This window comes from Cheilinus undulatus, linkage group 3 (genome assembly GCF_018320785.1).
Source record: "Cheilinus undulatus linkage group 3, ASM1832078v1, whole genome shotgun sequence".
Classification (NCBI taxonomy): domain Eukaryota; kingdom Metazoa; phylum Chordata; class Actinopteri; order Labriformes; family Labridae; genus Cheilinus; species Cheilinus undulatus.
The window spans coordinates 41,013,066-41,037,118 of record NC_054867.1 but is presented as its reverse complement, the minus strand read 5'-3'; the positions used below and the strand labels follow the sequence as shown (position 1 = coordinate 41,037,118).

General features: G+C 39.9%; 1 protein-coding gene across 1 annotated transcript in view; it reads right to left on the bottom strand.

Moving 5' to 3' along the window:
- The window catches only part of LOC121507014 (cadherin-22-like), a 184,413-nt gene that overhangs the window by 115,843 nt on the left and 44,517 nt on the right, over positions 1-24,053 (bottom strand). Inside the window, exons 3-4 of the mRNA XM_041783121.1 lie at positions 10,478-10,597; positions 589-756 (exon numbers count right to left, since the gene is read on the bottom strand). Coding sequence (XP_041639055.1) covers positions 589-756; positions 10,478-10,597 — 288 coding nt within the window. The remainder of the gene's footprint in view (positions 1-588; positions 757-10,477; positions 10,598-24,053) is intronic.

Here is a 24,053-nt window from a genome sequence, read left to right as displayed (position 1 = left end):
GTTCACAGAGAGGATTTACCTCATATTCAGTTGGTGAAATAGATTTCAATTATAGTGAGGTTTTAACTTACCTGTTGCACATGTGTGCCCTGCAAACCATTTAGCCTTCAAACCACTCTACCATCATAAATCTATACCATCACAATGAGGGAACAATCAAGCGTATTGATTGAGTCCCCTCTTGAGCCGTGCTTTAAAAGAATGATCAAAGGAGCAGTGGAACACATCGCTTCTCCATATTTGATAGACTCCTTTGTTATGGGCTGAAGGTTTGATAGGCCCATAAATTTCACTAAGGTGATTTTCTCGCACTACAAGTCAGCCATTTAGTTTAGTCGCTGATGCAGCCATTGCTTTCTGGTGTAAGCATCATGCAGGTTGCAGACAACACTTGGAGTCTTTTATCATCTTCTGAGCATTTCTATGTCAAGGCTGACACTTTACATATTATCATTCACTCTCTCATAACACTCACCTGCGTCTTTTCTCCTCTCACTTATCTACAACTATTTTCTTCCCACCACTCCCCCTTGTATCACCTCATTTACCTCTCTGTCTTAAGCATGATAATGTACAGCAGGCACTCACTCTGTGGGAAACGTGGCGGGTTGTCATTAACGTCTGTGATCACTATGGTCACTGTGGTGGAGCCGGAGAGTCCGCCCAGTTGTCCTGCCATGTCTGTTGCCTTGACGACCAACTCATAACGATCCTGTGTCTCACGGTCCAGATCTGCCACCGCTGTCATGATGATCCCTGTTGATGGAGAGATCGAGGAGGGATTGAAGGAGAGAGACAGAGGAATATGGAGGGAGAAAGAGGGGAGATGGAAAGGTTATACTTGTAGTTAGCACTTATAAGCAACTATACTTCCCCTCTAAGGCTGAAAATCAACTTCAGCTAAGCACTATATTACAGAGACACAAGTGCAGCACATTCCATTTCACCTCCTCAGACTGGCTAGATAGAAGAGATTGTGTCATATTAACTCCTCTGCACGTACACTTCTTCATGGCTCAACTGTATTAAGATTAAAAATATATAGGGGGCAGAATGAAGGCATGCCGCAGTCGCTCTGAACTGCTTTACAGCTCTTTCATCATGAGGAAGTCTACAATCAAAGATGAGAACTGGATTTCCTAAGAGCACAGGAGGGATATAACAAAAAGCGATTTCATGTAGAGAGTTAGATAGAGGAAGCAAAAAGTGCTTAAAATGGCCAATTACAGCCTGGGTGCACATTTAGTTGTTTCTTAAGAGACACAGAGGTGGGTTGCTAACAGGCAGATGATTGAGTGAAATCATGCTTTTCCTTCAATGTTCAGCCTTTGAAAAATGGTCCTGGAATGGAAAAAATGCATGAATCAAGGTTTAAAATCTTATTAAGAATCTACAAAAAAACTGAGCCACAACACACGTCAATAACTGAGAAATCCAACTCAGAAAAATAGCACATTTTGTGTCTTGGATGAGTTTTTTAGAACAAGCAAGACTTGACTGAGGACATTTTGATTGGCATCTGTCCAGCTCAGCACACCACAATGGTGCATTCAGAGTTGGTGTATTAATGTAGATGGGGCAACATCCACTCAGGATGTCCATTTAAGTTCTCATTCATCCAGATCATGGTTATACAAATCTGGGGATCTGGAGGATGTTTTGCCTCTCCTCCAAAAGGTTTCTTCTGTGCTAAAGTGACTGACCAGAGCTAGATCCTCTAGCCTATGCCAGGGGTGTCCAATCATTTTCCACAGAGGGCCACATACAGAAATACAGTACATAAGGATGGTGGGGCCACTTTCATATTCCTCACCTTAAAGATATTTAAAACTGATAGAACTAATCTAATGTAGGTTTAGATATGCAAAGTAACTGAGTCAGCCTAAATGGCTAGTTAACTGCTGACAAGGCATACAGATAATAATTTAAAGGATTTTGGGGAGGCCAATCAGATTTCAGAGAGCCTTGTTTGGCCCCATCTACCACTGGCTCCGCCATTGAAACGTAACTGGTTCTGCTATTTGTTGCTGTAATCCATCAGGGAGTTATAAATAAGCCTTGTGCTGAAACTACGCAGTTCAATATAGTCAAGCAAAATGTTAATCTTCAAATTTGGGCCATGTTTAATTTTATGCCAAGAATTTGGTGAAGGCCAATCAAAAATGGACTGCATTTGGCCCCCCGGGCCATGGTTTGGACATGCCCTGGCCTACGCTGATCATCCACTTGCTAGACACTTGTTATCCCCTAAATACAATACAATTTTAGATTCCTGTTGAAAGCAATCCAAACTATCCCTTCATACTGGATCACAGGACCCAACATCATGCAGCCCCGCAGATCTGAAGAGTACCAGGAGGACTCATCCTCAGGTGAAACTGGTTCGACGACTGCTGACTCTCAGGTGATTCAGCTGTGAACAACTCTAAGGTGCTATAAATTTATGTATATATACAGTGCTTAACAAACTTATTAGAGCACCACCCAATGTAAGGTTATGCCACAGCTGCCCTAAATTAACAGCACTGGTAATTACCAAAACCATTTTTAATGTTTCTGTAATGGTTAATACATCAGTACATACAAGCTCTGTCACTGACAGACTAATGCTAAAATAAAATTACTACTTTTATCTGTGCATTTTCAAATTTACAGTTTAATAATAATAATAATAATAATAATAATAAAAAATAGCAAAATGTATTATTATTATTATTATTTCTTAATTAAGATGTAAAATTTTAGTTATTTACTTGCATCCCTGAACAGAAAAATTAGTTTAAGTGGTTGGAAGTTAGGCTTGTTTCATTTTTGACTTCTAGATGTCTAGAGCTCACTGAAAATGAATTCACATTAAAGCACTTCATGATGCTGGATGGTCTCTGAGACAAACAGGGAAAGACTTAAAGTGTTCTCACAAATTTGCTTTGGAGTCAACTGCTGAGACTGGTAACAAAAGTTGACTGAAGAAGATGTCTGACACCTCAAGATGTTAAGTTCTAGAGACAGAAGGAAGACTACCGCTGAGATGAATACGTCTAGATCAGAGTCTGAGGAAGTCTCTGGAATGACCACAACTGACCAGACGACTGATGGAACAAGGCTTCAAGGGAAGAATGGCATCCATTTGTGGAAAGGTTGTGGGAAAATCAGTGAAAATCAATGGTATCATGTGCAAGAAAGTCTAACATAAAATCTTAGTGCATCATTAAATTCCTTTTAGATTGAATCTGGTTGGTCGTTGGTTCGTATACCAACAAGACAATGACCCCAAGTATACTTCAAACCTGTGCAGAGACTTTTTGACCAAGAGCAAGGAATTTCTGCCAAAACAAAATCCCATCTGCTCTGAGAAACTCCTCTGAAATGTGCTTAATTTTGATCTCTTACTATTATAAAAGGCTTTTAGGCCTTTATTCAGATAGGAAAGTGGATACAGTTGGAAAATTTGAGGAGGGAGAGTCTGATATTACATGCAGGAAAGAGACCACCAGCTGAATATGAAACTGAGCCAACTGCTTTAAGGACAGCAACCCCCCTACATGGAGCTTGCAGATACAACCACGATAGAAAGAAGGCTACTGGATGTGCTCACAATGATTTAAATGTTCCCAACACAACAATAAAAATCTGATTTTAAGACTGAAAAAGAAACAGCTAACCAAGAGAAACTTCTCCAGGATAGAAATCCAGGCATCTTTACTGAAACATAATGCAAGCAGCCTGACCCAGGCAAGTAAACTGCAGGGTTAGATGTGATATTTATATCTGTTATATCTTATCTCGCACTAACAAACCAGCACACGGTCCCTGTTGGTTTGCACATCTCCCTTTCGCTTCCCAGCAGCAGCAGAAACAGCTTCAGTAGCTGCTTGGTTTACTGTGCAATGGTAATATAATTCCACTTTACCCCTTGGGAGTTTCCACATCAGAATCTGTTGATGCATTTCCTGGGCTTGGTGTGCAGCCTCGCTCCCTACAGTTTGCATTGTGTTGGGTACACAACTCACTGATTCTAGTCACATTTAGCCCCAGGCCATGTTCTATGCGTAGCCAAAATACAGTACATGCAGCGCTGGAGTTAAGGAGGGAGACAGATGACATGCTCTTCTTTCATCCACCAAAAGCCAGAAGCGATGCATCTAAATTAGGGATGTCAGAAGTAAAGCCCCAGTCCCCAACCATGGTACAGCAACTGTGCTCCAGCATCATGGCAGAGAATATATGTAGATGAGCCTGCTTGGTCTGAATTCATGAGAGCAGTGAGTGGAGTCTATGTGGTCCATATTCTAATGCCTATCACGTAGCCTTAACATTAACCAATTTAACCGAGTAATAGGGCCGTGTACACTGACTGTGAAATAGTGCCTCGGCATGTTAATGCATTACATTAATATAAAATAAATGATGATGTTCCAATCATTTTTTAACTCACATCAATTGCATTTCTGTTTTCATCTAGCAAGGCAATAAAAAAAATCTAATTCTGTTTTGCAGCTCGCGAAGCAGCTGCCCTGTCATGTGGGCCTTCATGGCTGTGAGAATAAAAAGAAGTATTTTGATGGGTAAGGGTGTCAGCTTACCTTTTGCCCCTGTCAAGGTGTCATTTTCACCCAGCAGCATATGATCTATACATAATGCTGCAGTCATGCAGTGAAATACACTCTTACAGTGTAGGAAGGTCATGGCCTTTGTTAAAGGTGCATTGATGTTATTGTTAAAGTTTGAGATGCACTAGGATAGAAGTCATTCTGAAGCACTGAGACTGACTCAGTTCACCCATGTCAATGTGCACAGCACTGCAACTAGTGTTGAAAGGGTACTGTTGTGAAATCTTTCCCTTTTTTGTTATATAGCATCTCTTTTATTTGCTTAAATATATAAGGGCATTTTCTTAACATGTGGTAATTGCTGGTCCCAGATGCAGGCTGACATTTTTTCAGGAGTCCCATGGGTTACAGGATTCCTGGTGGATTCCCACAGGAGAGGAATAAATTTCTCTACTAATCACATGGTTGGGACGGGACAGGAATAAAGGTTAACAGGAGTGGGAGGGAGCTGGATTTATAATAATGACAGGCCAGTTCTTATATGAACTAGGGCTGTACTGAAGGGCCTTTGCACCAGGGGTGTGTCACAACTGCTGAATGTTGGCAACTCGTGCTGCAGATCAGCAGAGAGGCCATGTGGATCCTCCAGGACAGGCAACAAATCAAAAATAATGAGAATGTTACACTTTGTATATGAGGTAGTACAGGCTGTCAACAGTAGGTGGCAGTATGACGAAGCCATGTGCTTATGTTAGAGGTGTTACTGGCTTCTCACAATAGATGGTGCTACAGAAAAAAAAAAACCCTGAAATTAACCTTTAAATGTGTAGAGGGGCAAACTTTGATCATACATGTAAAATGTGAATGAAATCAGAGAGTCACACCAACTTCCTGTCAAATTGGTGAGATACCAAAACGCTCTTCTCCCTTGTGGCTTGGCGTGAACACTGTGCCATGATATCCCATTACAGATTTCATATTTAGCAGCCCGACATGCTTGGTTTCATTTAAATGATGTTCTCACTTTTACACATTAATGTTTTGGTCTGCGATAAGAAAGAAAAAAGCACCAACTTACTACAAGACATGTCTTAGAGTGCATCATAGATGAGCTTATTACATACTGATAATTAAAGATTCAAAACAACAAAGCACCAACTACAAAACCAGATGTCACTAAGAGAGTGATAAAATAAGGCAGACTAAGTTTTCAGGCAGAGTTTGTGCGCTTAGATCAGTCCTGGGAGTGTATTCTGAAAGGCACTCCTTTTTAAAAAGGCCATCTAGAAAATTGGGTTATACATGAAATATGGCAATAATGTGAGTTTCATGCATAAATGAGCAAATTTTTTCTTTACAACAAAAAATAATTGATAAGCGGTGAAAAAGTATGCAATTCTACATAGTCGGTCTGCTCCGTGATCCGCATGCAAAGCACAATCGGGAGCCAATCGCTTCCTCTGTTGTCAATTTTTGCGATTCCATAGCTGATGCTCTGGTCTGTCTCCAGCACATGCCAGAAGTGCCACTCCACAATGCTCAACTTGAAATACCCATGAGTCTATTTTCAGCGGAGTCTACTGCCAGCTGACATCAGTCCATGTAGAGCAGATCAACCCAAACAGGAACAAGAACACTCAAAGCATCTGGTCAATTTCAAAACACAACAGTATGCACCGACTGACAATGAGAAGCCTACCCACTTCATGACAATTTTATTCTATCCTGTGGTACAACAGGTGACTTGGTAAGTCACAGATACAAAGCACTGATTAAAAAAAGTTCATTTTTGAGGAGGAACACCACAGGATTTTATATGACACCACACATACTTTCAAGAAAGCATAAACCTTTTAACATCTTAATGTGCATCTTAATGCAAGCTTCAGGTAGCGACAACGCTGGTGCTATCTACTCAACTATTATCAGAATCACACATATATTTATCACGTATTTTAATACATTATGAGTGTATTTTTAACAGTAGACCCACTATAAGTATTATTCCTTCGTGTGCCATCTCAGACACTGATGCTGCAGGAGGATGTGTGGCTCCTTAGCAGCGCTGTTAGCATTAGAGGCGTTAGCTCTTAGTATAGGTAATGTGTACATTACTGTGCCTGATACACTCACAAACTACCTGCTCTGTTTATGAAGCCCTGAGTTACTCAGAAACTCCTGTTTCTCCCAAAAAAAAAAAAAAAAAGTTTTAAGATTCACTGTGGATTCTACAGTCCCAGGTATGAGGAAGCCTTACCTGATGTGTCTGCTTACTGTGAAGAACTAAAGTAATGTTGCCTTCTTCAGAAACTGTTCATATGCCTGAATTCACACCGTACATACACGTTCACCTGGAGTAAATATCAGCAGGCAACTGCTGACCAGCACAGACAATAAAATGACAGAATCTAGCGTCTGCTTCCACATCAATGACCGATGTTATGGTTTAATGAGTGACCATGTCAACTGGTGACTAACATACATAAAATCACATTACAGATCATGTTCAGTGTTTCAACAATGTTGTAGCTAGCACAACTGCAAACTCCTTCAGCTGAAAAGTCACCAGTCAACACGCTCACTTGTTTAAACATAACACCTGCTCTCTTAGCTTAGCTTACTAATGTCAAATAATAAGATCCAGCCCTTTAGAGCACACCAGACTGTAGCTGATGCTGAAATAATTGCATTATGAATTGGAAATTGGTTTGAAATAAAAATCGATTCTGAATCGAATCATTACCCCCTGAATCAAAATTGAATTAGAATTGAATCTTGAGACACTGAAAGATTCACATCTCTACCAATCATACTCCATATTTTTTGGTACATATCAAGTTCCCATAACTGGATGGAAGATGAATGTCTTCTTCTTCAGTTTATTTCTTTCTTCAGAAGAACACGATTACCTGTTTGCAATTTTTATGAGTTGGCAGAGCTTTTTCAAATGTTTTAGTATTTTTGCCAGGGTTGGAAAGTAACCAAGCACTTTTACTCTTATACTGTGTGCACATTTTTTGAAGTAGTTTTAAAAACTGTGTTTTTTATTTTAACAAAGCATATTTTGAGAAAGGTATTGTACTTTCTTTTTCATTTTACAGAGCATTTGTTGCTGAGAAAAAAAAAAAGAAACAGCAAAATCAAAAACAAAAACAAGTTTCCCTCATCTATGTAGAGATGGCCACTAGTTAATGCACCTACACAAGGGTCAGTGTGATACATTGTACAATGTCATTCTAATGGATGCTTTTATCCAAACAACTTACATCTGAGTGATACACTGGAGTTAGGGGAAGAATCAGGACCTTGCCCGAGGGTACACCCGGATACTGACTGTACCAACTGGGATTCAAACCTCCAATACCCAGTAGCAAAGTCGATGACTGAGATATGGAGGCACCCACTAGCACTTGGCAATAGAGTAATAAAATAAAATGTCTTGTCCCATTGTACTTTATTGTATCAGTTTGACTTTAATTGCACAACCTCCAAACTGGTTGAAGATGACTAACTTTTTTCCTTTTTTTAAGTAGATTAAAGCCCAATTACTTTAAATTAACAGAAACATTTTGTCATTTGTATGCTATTACATTTGTTTCACTTATTTAGTTCACCTTGACACATTTATTCTGTTTTGCTTAAAGACATGAGAGAATTCTGTAAGATAGAGAAAGAAAGAGGAAACAGAGAAGTTATATGATTAAATTGATAAAAAGGAAAGTAGACGGATCCTTCTGTTAGTTTAAATTCATGTATTTACATTTTACTATTCAACTCCATCTATTCCCTTGACCCACTAACTCCAGCTTCTTATGAATTCCTCTGCTTTCCGCGAACTATCACTGATTATCTTCTGTAATTTCTTTAAAAGAAAAAAATAGATATCATAATGTAATAAATAAATAAATGTCTTTCTATATACTGTCAGGCTCAGTCCTTTTACTATCGCCTCTTTGACTCAGATACCCAAAATCACCTACACACTGTCAAAATGACAGGAAAACACAGCCACACGCTGTTCAGTTAGCCATCAGAGTGAGTGAGAGTGATATTAATGAGGCAGATTTTACAGCTGTTCCTTCTCCTCTTTGCACTGACCTCCTCGACTTGCACCTATTAGGCTGGCCCGCCTGCGTACAAAACGGGAGGGAAGAGCGTGGGTGGAGTGGGGGTCGTGAAACAAAAGCTGGAATGAAGCATCCAGTCTCCTGGCTAGTCCCAACAAGGCAGAGCAATTTATCATCCCTGCTCCTAGGCTGACCAAATCAAAGTGGTGGAGACCAAAAAGGGAATCATTAAAACTTTAGTGCATTTCCCTGGAGGGGCATTTGAAAGCAACACCAATGTTAAGCCACTCCTGAAAGCCTGTGGGTCAGGCTGTGTTGGCCTGATCAGCCCAGAACAGATGGGGAATAGGGATATTTTTATGTTAAGGAGGGGTAAGAGCCTATGAAGGTACATTTGGATCCTCTGGAAATAAAACTCACTGTGCTTATATAACAATGGGTGGGAGACTAATTTGATATCCCTGATAAACAGTATATATTCTGAAAAAGTTACACTGCTGCGGAAAAGTATCTGCCCCTTCCTGATTTGTTATTTTTATGCATATTTGTCACACTTAAATGATTCAGATCTAATTTCACTATTAGACAGAGAAAAACCAAATAAAGAGAACAAGAATACAGAAGGGAATATTTCATGTATTAAAGGGAAAAAAAACATCAAAACCAACCTGGCCCTGAAAAAGTAATTAACCCTATTTTTAGAAAGCTGAGTTCAGTGTCCCCAGCCACACCTAGACCTGATTACTGCCAGAACTGCTGAATCAAGAAACCTCTCAATAGAACCAGTCTGACAAAGTGAAGTAGGCTAAAAGATCCCAAAAAGCAACACATCATGCTGCGATCTAAAAAGGTTCAAGAACACACGAGAAACAGTCAATGCCATAAATCAGTCTGGGAGGATTACAAAGTCATTTCTGAGGCTTTTGGAGTCCAGCAAACCATGGTGAGAGCCATTACACACAAATGGGGAATACTTGTAACAGTGGTGACCCTCCCCAAGAGTACCAAAACAACTCCCAAGAATGCATTGATGGCTCATACAGGAGGTCACAAAAGAACCCAGAATGACATCTAAAGACCTGCAGGCCTCAAATGACTTCGTCAAGGTCAGTGTTCATGATTCAACAATAAGAAAGCAAGTCCACCTCTGAATGGCTTCAAATATGGCTTTAAATAAAATGAGGGTTTTGGAGTCCAGTCTTGGCTGAATCAAAAAAGTTCTGCAAAGAAGTATGGGCCAAAATTCCTCCATAACGATAAGAGTCTCATTGCAGGTTAACCAGAAGGCTTGTTGGTGCCAGTTATTATTTTTCCAAATAGTGTCATTTAGGTTAGGATGGGTTTTCTGCCTTAATAAATGATATCATCAATTAAAATAACGTTGTGTATTTACTCAGGCTTTCTTTGTCTAATAATAAAAATTGAAAAAACAATCTGAAGCATTTACCTCTGACAAATATGCAACACGTAAGATATCAGGAGAAGGGGCAAACGTTTTTCAAAGTACCATATGCTGTTTGTGCTACTTTTATGCTGAGCTTTACTTACTTCTACAAAACAACTTCTTTTATGGTTAATCTTGTGGACCACACTGTTAATACTCTGGCAATTTTGCCTTATGGCATTTTGTGTTTTTTACTAAAAAGAAGCCAGCAGTTATCGATTAAAACATAATAAAGTCACTTTTTGAAGCCACGTGAATTTTGGTTGGCAACAACTTTGACTGATGTGGGAATAATGGTCTCTAAGCTTAAGATTGCTCTCGTACTGCAGAAAAGATAAGGAGGCCAAGCAATAATTGAGACAAAACCAGAGCAGCAAGTGTAGGAAAGGCCGGTGATGTGTGTGTATCCTTCTTACCTGTGTGTCTGTCGACGGTGAAAAACTTTTCTCCATCCAGCACGCTGTACACCACTCTGGCACTGCTGCCGTATGTAGGGTCGTCAGCGTCGGATGCAGTGACCTTCATAACAGATGTTCCTGTTGAAAAGACACAATTGAATGTTAGAGAAAAACAGTGTTCACATAGAAAAGTGCAAGCCTTTTTCTTCTTTGTGTTGATATATTTGTATGTAACTTATAGAATATACACAAAAAGTTGTCATCACCTTGGAACGTTATGGAAGGCTTTATGTACAATGCACCCTAGCATTTTCCTACTCTTCAAACCACTCAAAGTGCTTTTACAGTCCATGTCGCAATCACCCATTCACATACAGAATCAGTCATACAATGATGGCAGAGCATGCCATTGACTTGAACCTGATTTCTCTCTGATTGGCCACAAGACATCTCAACTGATCACTCTTAAAAAGCCACGCCATTTAAAACTGTATAACATAAAAATGGCTTTGTGAAAACTAGAAATCAAACCCCCAACCTTCTAGTTGAGATACGATCGACTCTTCCTAGTTAGCCACTGTCGCTCTCTAAGTTAATGCAAGTTTCACATAATGACAACACCAATATTATCTACCCTACAGCATGGCCCCTAACGGCCTCCACAACCAAACCTGCAGACAGATGGATAACAAAAGCCAACAGATTGGCAGGATTTTCATGACATATAAATAGTCCTTGGCTGTTCCAAAAATGCAGAACTGAAGGGGGACTGGTGGACATCAGAGTGGCAGCATCCACTTTCTTTTTGAGAGCAATGCTTGTCTCTACTGCAGCAAGGCTGTCGCCAGGTAGGTTCAGTAGAATCCCCCACCCTTCCAACAGAAAATACAGAATTAAAGTTTTTTTTTTTTTCTTTAATAAATATAATAAATATATGTGCCCTCATTTTTGATAATGATCCCAACTGATTACCTGGGCCCATAGGGAGGGGCCCTTTGGAAGCTTGCAATGAAAAGTGTGCTTTAAAATAAATAAATAAATAAAATAGTAAATAATTAAATTAAAATAAGTAAAATGATGCAACATTTGTTGCTTGGCTAGCCGGTAAAGATGGGGGCCCTGTTCTTTCTGGGGGCCCAAATCCCTAGCTACATCCCTGGTACTGTGTTCTGGTGACTCTGAACGAGAGCTTTCACTCCTGGAAGTTTAGTAAAGCAACTCAAGATAGTATACAATGCTTGGACAGTACTCTTCACTACTCTTCACAATGCATTGTGGGATACAGCCTTGACACTATATAGGTCATGCTGTTTAATAATTCAGACACAACTACAAAATGGCATATTATATAAACTTCAATGTATAGTGATAGTGTGATGTCAGACACAGTGCTTGAGGCCACACTGTCTCACCGTAATATAAATTCAGCCATGGTTGTAATTACAGGCTTATGAATGTATGATATTGATAGGGGGGATAATAAGATAAATGTGTGTTTGTTTGTGTGTGTGCACTCACACCTGTGTTGGTTTCACACCTATTTGTCTGGGATTATACTTAGAAGACAGAGATTAATGCATTACACCAGGTATTTCATCTCTTTACACATAATTTCCCAAACCATTTTTTGATGTGTTAAAATACCTTTTCACTACACTAATGCTCTGAGATGTTTTGCCTCTAATCAGCACAGAAGTTATGCTCAGAGATGAAAGGAAACATGGAGTCATAAAGTCAACATTATAGCTTCAAAGACTGCTCCAAGCTCAAGATATCTGCAACAAACAATTACTCATGATTACCAGCACTTAGGCACAGAATATAGTCATTTCCACATGAAGGCTTAAAATGTGGATTTGTGGAGCAACAGTGTTTAAGTCATTATTTCCCTCTCTGAGTGGCATATTTGTCAACAGTGTGCGTTCAAAAGCCTCTGGCAGCAAATACGCTGGTGCATCTCCCCAGTTTAGTCACACATTTTAGTTAAAGCTCAGCCTAAAGCCTGGAAAACTTTAAGGTCTTCATTTTTAGAAACAACCGTATACTTGCCTTTTAGCATGTAAGCACATTTCCTTTCACTCTATAAATAATTTCACTTACAGGGTGAGGGAAATAAAAAGATAGACGTTCTGGGGTGCCATAGGTCCTCAAGGACAAGGAGTCCGTCTTTGTCTCCGTCCCCCCTGGCCAATGCTAAGGGTAATTACTGACAGCTGGTGGTGTCCACCAAAGGTCATAGCTGTTGCCTTTCTCAGAGCCCTGTCATGCTACTGTCCAGCCGCATAATGGCCATATGCTAATGATGCTAATTAGCGGGAAGTGTCAGAGCACTGTTTGTTTCCTGTCATCTATCTGAGCTCCTACGGGGAAACGAGGGGGGCTGAGACAAGTGGATTATCATTAAAGTCACCCAGTCATTAAATCAGACAGCTTAGATCACCATCCTGTCGCTGTCACCTATAGCATTGCTTTGCCTTCGTTGTATGTAGTTATTAGCTGTCTGGCTCGCATGCTAACATGCATCCTGCAAATGATGCACCACACGAGCTCGTCTATGATACGTGTGAAGCAAATAGTATCTGTGAGAAACAGGATGGTTAAGCAGCTGAGGTGTAAAGTAATAAATAAGCCACATTGCACTGTAGAACAAGGGTGTCCAAACCATGACCTGGGGGCCAAATGTGGCCCTTAGTCTTTTTTATCAGCCCATAGTTAATTGTAAAAGTCATAATGAAATATGGGCCATATTAGATCCAAAAGCTTGTGAGTGACTGTATTGTCCTTCTTACTTTCAACACTAGGATGAATTAACTTTGTTTATTCTGTAAACAAACATTCTGACAAGAAGAATGTATTGATGTTCCTTTTTCTCTGACTAAATTGAGATTGCAGTATTAACAGTAGACACACTAGCAACCAAAACAATAATATCTCGATTCATAATGCCCTGATGAATAAAGACAGAGGATTACAGCAGCATGAATGGCACTCATTGGCTCTGTTATCTGCTCCGTCTCAAGTTCTGGCTCATAAAGGATGAGGCACCAATCATCTTCAAGCACCAACAATCCTACAAAGTTTGGCATCTTTTTGCAGTTTGCTCTTGTTTTGTGTCTGAATGTAGAGATGAGTCATCGGGATCTCCCCTCTCTGCTGCACAGAGCATTGTTCTCATCCTGACCAGAAGTGGTAGCCAAGAGCCAACCAGGGCCCCCCTTGAAGGCTGATATCTCTCCAGGTATCTCCCCTGCTGACCCCTCCGAGACACAGCCCACAGGGTCCTGAGCATCGATGAGCTGTATCAGGCCAAGAAAAGCTCACCAGGTGGCTGCTGGCACTCCCATATCCAGCTGCTGATTGGCCACCTAAATATCCTTACCAACAACCGGCTATTTATCCTAGCAGCCATTGAAACTGTAGATGTAGTCACATGATAATGCATCTAAATGGAGAAAAAGTCAATCACACATGGCAGTATCTACACACCAGTCTAGCAACTATCAGTAACTGTGTGCTTACCACTATTAAAGGACTAAAGAACACACTACTAGAAAAGTTACATTCAGTAGAAAGAGCAGCGGAGCTATGAGACCTGCTGGCTTCTTTTCCCTCTCCTCAGCATCTCTGCATTTTTTTCAAACAGTCTCTGGATGTCAAAGATGAAGTTGGCAATATTACAGATGCTAACCCATTATAGAGGCTATTCATGGATATGTAGAAGTTAGGCACCAGCTACCAGTGAGTATTCAAGTGCTCACTCAGGCTCATTTACATTGTCTAAACCTGTGTTTTTGAGTAACCACTGTTACCACTGCCGTTTGAACAACAACATGACAGTATCCCAGCACGATTCATGAATCATAAATATGAACCTTGACACAAATACTGTTTTATCTTGAACTATATTCAAACAAAAAGCACATTTTAACCTCCACTGGATTAGTTTTACAAACTTAAATGCACTAAATGTTTAGTATGGCCTGTCATCCTTTTACTTTTCTGTATGTGGTTCTCACTGACTGTGTGTACGTGGACTTGAGAATCCCGGTTTCCACCTGTGCATGTATACATTGTCAGAAACCAGGTATTTCAGTCTTCAGGGTTTTGAGAAACCTGATTTTGCTGCTGTTCTGCCTGGATAGAGTGAGTGACAACCAGGCTGCAGTGTCTGCAGTGGATCAGTAAGTAGATACGTGACCTGTGACCTGTGTGACCTGACTGTGGTGTTGTGTTTAAATGTGCTCATACTTAGATGAATGGTGAACTGAACAGTTTGATTTTTCAGCCATTAATGAAGCGAGTGCAGTTTACTGTGAAGACTGAGAATGACCGCTCACACTGTGCATTATGGAGAGTTCAGAGCCCTGTGAGCCAAAGCTGGATGAACGGGACTCAGGAAGCATCCTGCCTAGTTTGTCAAGACATCCAAGACCTGAAATATAGACATGATAGCTCTTCCGGTGTTCCTCTCAAAATTACAGCTTGGGCTACCTGCATTTTCAGATGATATTTTTATTCTGAAGCCGTTTCCTGGTCCTGAATTTACTTTAGGGTTTGCTAAGGCCATGGAGTCTCAGCTAAACTTTCTTGGTGATTGATAATATTTATAATCGCCTCATGTTTATAAGAATTGGAATACTGTTGGAAAGAAGTGAATACCATATCTTCAATGTGATAAAGGCATTTGATTTTGTTACGCCCAAAATAACTGTGCACATGTAAACACAGTATCCCGGATATGACAAAAACCAGGATATGACTCATGCCCGGGTTATTCAAGTCCATGTAAACACTCATTGAATAAAGTTCTGTAACTTGGCTATAGAACCTAACTACAGAACATGATTACTTTGTGTTTTTTCCAATGTCTCTCTTGCCAAGCACCATCCTCTGGCCATTGCCATGTTGGTGTTTCAGGGACCATATAAGCTAACCCTGCAAAGCAGATTAATTGATTGGATTGATTTTGCAAAGCTCCAATCTGAACCAACTGTGCCAGGTATGAAAACAGACCTGACCAATCAGGTCAGGAGAATGAGTTGGAACCCCTGGTGGGGTTTAACTATACTGGAAGTCAATAGCAATGGCATAGTACATTGTAGCAACATAGCAGTAGTTTCAACTCACACACACTTTTAAATTATCCATCCATCCATTTTCTATATCGCTTATTCTGTTGGGAGTCATGGGGGGGCTGGAGCCTATCCCAGCTGCCATTGGGCCTCAGGTGGGGTACACCCTGGACTGTATCAATCACAGAGCTGACATAAAGAGACAACAACCAGGCACTGTCACATTCACACCTACAGCCAATTTAGAGTCACCAATTAACCTAACGAGTATGTCTTTGGTGGTGAGAGGAAGCCAGAGTACCCGGAGAGAGCCCACACGTGCATGGGGAGAACATGCAAACTGCAAGAAGGGCCCTGACCGGGAAGCGAACCAGGGACCTTCTTGCTATGAGGCAACAGTTCTAACTCCTGCGCCGCCGTGCAGCCCCATTTTTAAATTACATAAAGAGCAAAGAACAGCTGAACTGAACAACCGAACAACTGAAAGCTTTTCATGACGGAAAAAGATGTTTTTTGCTTTTGCTCCCGATCTACTTCAGCATGAGTTTGCGATAGTTATGGGCGGGGTAGAGTTGTACTGTAAGCTATTATATACAATGGAAGCTGCCAGTGAAGCGATTAGCTCAAATTAGTGGCAGCATTATCAGTTTGGCAACATTTCTTTCTTAAAACAAGAGCAAAGAGCCACACTGAAAGCTTCTCTTGATGGAGATGTTTTCACACTGTTCCTGACATCGGCATGAGTTTGCCAGACTGTCGGGCTCAGGTTACTACCAGAGCCATGCATGCCTCCTACCTTATTTTCTCTTGTTTCTCTGGTTCACCTGTAATGAATGTGACAGACAGAGCGTCCGTTCAATCACCTTCTGAGAAATTTTTGAACAGTCCTATCCTTCCCAAACGCTTGGGGAGGTTTCCCATATGAATGTGAATTATATCTTATGTAATGGATATATAAAACAGTCAATCTGGCATGTCAGGTTTCATGTTAGTACCAAACACCAGGCTTCTATAAGGCAGTCAGCAACCAAATAGATGATGTCACAAAGGTTCATCTACTATTTTCTCAGTCTATGGTGAGAAACGCACTAAAATGTAATCAAATGGATGGATCTGTGTTTTCGCCGTTGTGCAAAACCCAGGAAATAAGAATTCTGGTAGTGTCAACAACACTGTGTGAGTCTCAGTTAAATACGGGTATATTGCAGCTCCCAGGGGATTCATAGCACTGCATATTAACGAGGTTGGAATGAGCTTTTAATTCATATTCTAAGTCATATCATACAGTCATTACCTCAGCCAAATAACAGTACACAGCAGCCTGATCCTTGGAAGATGGAGATATGCTGCATCCCAGTTAGGGGATGAGTGAGATATCATTCTTATCACTCTGAAAACATAAGGCGGCATAGAGGCAGGGGATTTTCATTACTGGCAACAGGCAGGGGTCTGTTAATTCTGCCTACCTGGTTGGCCCCGCTGCTGTGGGTCCAACAAAGCCATTTTCCTCCATGGGATTACTCCCTTATCTTAATTTTCCCCAGGTAACAATCAGTTTGATGCTCAGCTGTTTCTGGGTATCCAGGCTGCCAGCAACATCAGGTGGCTTGGAAGAACTATATAAATGCAAATGCTTCTTTATTGTGTTTATATTAAAAAGAGAAGTGAAGCAGGGAGTTTGGCACTCGGGCTCTTATTAAAGCTGTGGCTTGCATCAGTGTTTTCAGTAGGAGAAGTCATTACTTACAGTATTTGTTGGCATGGTTGGTGTCTCACTTAAGCAGATTCTGCTGTTGATGGACTCGTGGGAATTCAATAAAAATTATTGACTTTCTCAGATTCCAATGTAATGCATATTACTGTGATAGAAGAAGTATGTCTAATGGGGAGAAGCCGCAGATATTCATTAGCTTAAGAGTTGTTTTGTCTCACCAATGAAAACTTCAATCACAAACAGCTCTCAGATGAGGAGCAGACACTGTAGCAATAATAATTTTAATTACCAAAACACACAGGTTTGTCTCTTTTTATTCCCCCTCATGGGCACATTTCTTTGGGCTGAGCTTTTTTGAAGGGTTGACTATAAAAAAAACAATATTCATATTCTGTGGTGTCTTTGCAACATCACTAATGAAAGTTAATAAAGCTAATTATGCCTTGTGTTATTGTTCATTTTTCAAGGAACCAAAAAGTTCAATATTACAGTACTGTTTGGATTTTACCCAGCAGTCAGTTTTGGAACCCATTAGCAATCAGATCCTCTGGGAGCTATGACTAGTTTTCATGTTTTTTCTTTATTTTTTGTTTGGTAGCAGGTGCTTTTTTGCTTTAACATCAAACCTGTCAGTCTGAATGAAGTCAAATCTGTTTGCAGAGTTGGTTCAATTTGTTTGCACTGGTGTGAAAGGTCTTGGTCTGCTTTTACCCACCTCGAACAGACCTCGATTCAACCTGACTGCTGCAAGCATTGTACCCTTCGATTAAACCAGCTAGCTAGCAAAACAGATATGTTTAAAAAAACACAGATAGGCCTGACAGAGCTTCAGACTATTGCACAAAGGTTTTTTTTCCCATTGTTTCCCACACTTACAGGGAGATATCCACAAACCTTTTTCGCTCCTCTTTTTAGCTCCTCTTTTGCAACGAATCCACTGAAGAAATAGCACTGATTATATGCAAACGCTAAAACGCCCACAGCGGAGCGCACTTTGCGCATGATTTGCTTTGCCTTTGCACTTAGATCATCAACACCACAATAATCAAGTGAGACAGAAAAAATGAAAAAGAATTTTTTTTTAGAGAGAGAACTCATTTGTGTGGACACATGCAGCAAAACATGCATTTTGGCACATGCGCGACTCAGAGGCTACAAGTAAAAATGAAATAGTGCTGATTTTAATACCTGCTTCATTTGGTGTTAAATTAGAGTTAACTGTCCATGGCAGTTAGTGCTAGCCTTCATGTATTAGGTGCTATTTGTAATAAGGCTGATTTGCAACTGAGCAGAACAATTTGGCACTGCATTTGAATACAACTCCTCGTACTTCTCATCTAGATACATGTAAATGGGATAGGGCTCTGTTTGCTGGGCTGAGCAGTTTTAATGCATGTTTTAATGCATAATTATATAAGATAATACATATATATATATGAAATATTATAAGGTGGCCATCTTTGTTAAGTATGAAAAGGGCATTTCAATGTGCCAATAATCAAAATTGTAAATCACGTTTACAACTGCAGTGAAAGGACATAACCCAATTTTCTGTTAATAATTTGACTGTAATTAAGATTGTATTACTGGAAGATTTGATAGTAATAGCAACAAAACAATCACAAAGGACCTGATTCTGAATGGCATCAAAAATTTTATTTGCATTTGAAAGAGGACAAGTTTAGACTGAGGACAGATTGTCCACTTATTAGTCAATATAGTTTAGTGTTAATCTTTACAATATGCTTTTTATCCATGAACTTATTAAATTTGCTAGCTGTTTGCTCCGCTAAGTGGTTCGCATGCATTTTGTGTGTAGTTAGTGTGGATTTTACCTTTGCATGTGCTTTGTGGATTCGATGCATCTTTTTTTTTTTTTTTTTTTTTTTTTTTTACCATTTTTACAGCTAACAAACAAAACAAAACAAAACAAAACAAAACAAAAAACAACAAAAAAAAAACATGCTATTCTTTAGTGGATATGCCCCAAAGTTGGCAGTAAAGTCAGGGGCTAACTTGTACGTTGCATTGTAAAGTTTGCTTCAAGGGCAATGATAGTACTGGTGTAATATCTGACATTTCTCATGGTTAGATCTGTGAGTATTGGGACCGTTACACGGTTGTTGCTTCATTTTGCTTCTATTTGCAATTACAGTGGATCTAAAATAAAATAATCCCTGCAAGACTGAAGTTCAAACTTTCAGCTTTATTTAAAGTGGTTTCACAAAAAATATGGTATTTTGGAAAATCCCTACTGTATGTAAGTATTAATCAGGTTATTAGTTATGGTGCATACCACTTATTATCAGATGTGTTATGCAACTTCAAAAAGAAAAGTATGCTGACTCATGCAGACTATAATATTGTTGACAATTTAAGCACACTTGCATTACATAAGATTGTGTTTCTTGAATGCTATGTTACAACAGAATGGTGGCAGCTTAATTGCACGCACCAGGCCTGAGTTTATGTTCCCACATTTCTACTTAGTAAAGAATAATCCTGTATATTTTCTTTTGCCTGTTCTTATAGTGAAATATCTTTAAATAAGGCAAGGTCAAAAGTGCAGCCATCAACCTGAAGAGACCAGACAAACAATACTTTTCAGCTTGGTTATGTAAATCTTTAAACATCTGTGACCTCCATAATCTTGTCAGAAGTCTGGGCCAACTTGTGACACTTGCAAAACAAATAAAGTCTGGAGTCTCCTCAATATTCATACTTCCACTGCATCTACTTAAGATGGAGCTAATGTATGCAGCCTGCGGATATTTGCATTGTTCGTCTCATCATCAAAACAACATTAAAGGAGAAAAGTCAGCATTGTTCTAATTTTCATATTCTCATTTTAAATAATAACATAACTGATTTTCGGTATATTAATGGGATGATGTGACAGCAAATTATGATTTTAGCTGTTTTTCTGGCATTTAAATAAGCATTTATGAGAGAAGAGCTGTTTCCTCACAGTGTCTTGCCTCAGCATGGGGCTCCAGTAAGGGTTGAAACAGCTCATGGCTGTGCGAGGATAATGAGGAGATGGATTTGTTATTCATTTAATCCCATAGCAACATAAAATGCCTCAGACAAAATTGGGGTTGAATGGCAGCAGTTTATCTTACTTTATTTACCACCTCTTTGGTGTACTTAATATTTCTGTTCTTCTATTGTTATAATATGATAACTCCTATTTAAAGCACTTAAAATCCCACCAGGTACACAAGATTAAGAGCTAATTATGTAAAGTAAATTACCTCCAGTTTTAGCAATGAGAGATTAGAGGGTATTTTCCCATTCATTAGTGTCTTTCTGACTTGAACACATGCTTCTTCTAACTGTGCTGTCACATTTTCACGCTGGGAGGAACATAAAGGAAGTGCAGTGATTCCAAAATCATAACATAGCAATACCGGGTGTGTTGCAAATGATATAAAAGTGGTGTACAATTTTCCTTGAAGGATAAAGTAAATAATATTTAGATGAAAAGCAAGCATGGGACCATCTGTGGTGAAATGGAGTAAGGAGGACGGTTGTTTTGGGGGCGTGGAGGATTCGATGGAGGGTGTGTGACGACAGCTATATACTTAGATTTATGCATGAGTTTGGTTTAATGGTATCAACACAGGCTGTCGGAATGGCTTCCCACACCATTTCAGCACTCTGGGAGAGATGGTTCAATTACTGTGAGGGGAGCTGGAGGAGTGCGCCACGTGTGAGACACTAGACTGACAGCTATTTAAGAGGCAGCCTCGTAAAAGAGCTTTGTGCCTATCTCAGCTGGTGCGGCGCTGGAGCGAGCATCAGTGGAGGGGTCTAACGGCTGCAGCACTGAGCCTCTCTCCCGCTCCCGACCCGCCTTAATCTGCAGGACTGAGTGCTCCCCGCCCGCATTATGGATCATTTAGTAAAGCCATAAAAGCTGAGGTGTTTTCACATGAAAAGTTATTTCTTCACTACTTCTACTGTGATTCATTCCTCTCTCATCCACATAAATGCCCCAGGAGAGAGAGGTGGGGAGGAAGTGAGGGAGAATGAAGTATAAAGGGGAAGAAAAATCTGCTATGTCATAAAAGCCAATGGCCTGCTTACATTGATCCTCTCCAAGATCCCTACAAGGATTTGGGGATATTTTTCATCTCCCCTGAGGGGGTTGTAAATCTTATCTTTCTTTGCCTTTGAACTTGTGTGTCATTTAATGGATGGGATCATGACATGTTTGTAGACAATAATGCAGGTAAATGATCAATGCTGTCTTTAAATCACAATCTCTGAGATTTTCTAGGCCTTTAAGTTTTGAAAAAAGGTTGTAAGCTCTTTATCCAGATAAACAAACAGATATAGAAACCTTCAAAGCAAACCTGGAACAAGGAAAGCCATTTTTCCCATGTAAAAGGATCATCAGCTGACACTGGGTTTGAAGTGCTGGTGTGTTTCTTTGATATTCTATACTTCTATACTTCTTTCTGTTATGTCAAGACACACAGCAAAAACTGAAGGGTTTAAATCTCAATGTTAAACATTTCAGAGTGGATTTAAACCACCAAAGGGAAATTTTAACTTCATTCTGAGTTAAATTTCCTTCAGTGTTTTAGATGTTGACAACATTGAGGCATTCAGTGTTAGTCTAACGCTGTAACGACTCAACTGATCTACGCTCTGCTCCCTGCAATCTTAAATCTGGTGGGGCAGAGTTTTCCAATCATACATCAACTGTTTAAGATGTTTTTAGATTGATTTATATGTGTTTAAATGTGGTATGATGTTGCCTGTTGTATAGCGACCACTGCTGGGAATTCATTCGCTCACTTTTTAATGTTTAATAATAATTTTCAGTCAAACTAGAAACAGACAAAGAGCAGAACCAGTCTTGGGGGCTTGTCCGGAGCACAACTGATTGTGACTAGATTTTTAATTTAGCAGTTGTTAGACTCTTCTGCACCATGAGCAAAGTTATCCACCGACTTAGTCACTTGCCGCCTGTGGCAAGAGATGGCCATCAGTCAAGTTAATGTTCTAACTTTCATCAAAAGGTTTTTTCCATCCCGGTATTTGTCTCTTTCCTTTATCCTTGCCAGGAGTGATTTTGCCTTAGATGTTCAACATCAGATGGCAATTTTTAAGAAGTATGAAAAGGGCATTTCAATAAGTCAATAATCAAAATGTAAATCAAATGTACACCTGCAGTGAAAGGACATAACCTAAGTTAGTGTTAAAAGTGCACTTTTAAACCCATGAGAATTGCATAAACTTGGAAAAAGTGTTCAGTTTAACCCTCTGAGAGTTTGTGCCCAAAAAAGCACAAACATGACCCATAAATGTGCATCAATGGATAGATCCCAGCGAGGGTGCTGAACATGGACTGGTACCAAGAGCAGACGCTAGAGGGCAACTTGGCAGAACTCAAGAAGTAAGCTAGCCCCTTATCAGCAACCATTCACAATTCCCTACTTTGTAAGTCCTGGACTTGAACCAGCATCCCTTCAGGTTCCAGTTCGAGTCAGTAAGGACTGGACTACTGCCAATCTGAAACACACATACATACCTTTGTAAAGAACCTCTAACTCTCTGGGTTTTGAACTCATGACCTTTGGATCTTCAGATAGGCTGATTTACCAGAGAGAAAGCACTGTCCACAACCAAGTATAGTAGTACTTTTTCTGCTTCAGGAGCTAAGTTAGGGTTATTAATGATGTAAACAGGCAGCCAGTGTTGACAGTCTGCTGGAAAAGTTTACTGTGGTATCAATAAAGTATAAGTTAACCCTTTTATATCTGTATCTCTAGTAACCTTTAATTTGTGAACCGACTGTATAACATATGGGCATAGACTATAGACCGTAGTAAGAACTGGACAAAGCCTGTGTGACGTCAGCCGTCTGATTACAATAGGTGGACTCAAACACGCCAATCCATGGCAGCCTCCATATTGAAATCACTGTCTCAGCCAAACTTTGGATCAACCCAACAGCAGACAAGAGCCCGCCCACTGAGCTCAACTTCCTGTCAGCTAAGCTAGCTCTAAAGCCGTCCTTCAAATGAGATGTGCCAATCAGTGTGCAGTGAGGTTTTTCCTAGATATAATCAAAACGATTGTGGTACAAAAAATCCCCCCCAGTGAGAGCACATAAAGACATTAGCTAATGAGACATGTTTGTCGCTGTAAAACAATTTATTTCTTGTGTAAAAAACTACTTTTTAACATGTGTTGTGTATGGGACTTCGAGTGTTCCTGCAGCCAGCCTCAAGTGGACACTTGAGGTATTGCAATTTTTTGCACTTCTGCATTGGCTTAGTCTAGAGGTTGCCACTTGGCATAGACTCAGTAACACCATAACAAAGCAGAAGAGGTCATTAGCCACATGGGGGCTCATCTGGAGCACAACTGATATGTGACTACATTTGCAATTTAGCATAAATCTCAGTCTTAAAGCAATAAGTACTGTACTGTGTACCCAAAAGACACAAACTGTGAGCAGTAACTGTCTATTAAACCATGCTATGGTCATGTTTAGTTCTTCTTTTAAAAATGGCAATTTTATACAGGTGTTCATGGCATTTTTAGAGCTTTTGCACCCATCTCAACTGCACACTTGAGGAATTAAAATACTTTGCACCTCCACATCGAATTCATTTTTCAGCACTGATGGTTGCCACTTGATGCTAACTATGATCCTGATAGCAAAGCCATTGAATGACCAATGAAAATAAATAGTTTGTATTCCCAGAGAATCTGCTTCATCACATGATCATGGCTCAGGAGACTCAAATATGCTGTTAGGGTAATTTAGGGGAATGTAAATGAAAATGTT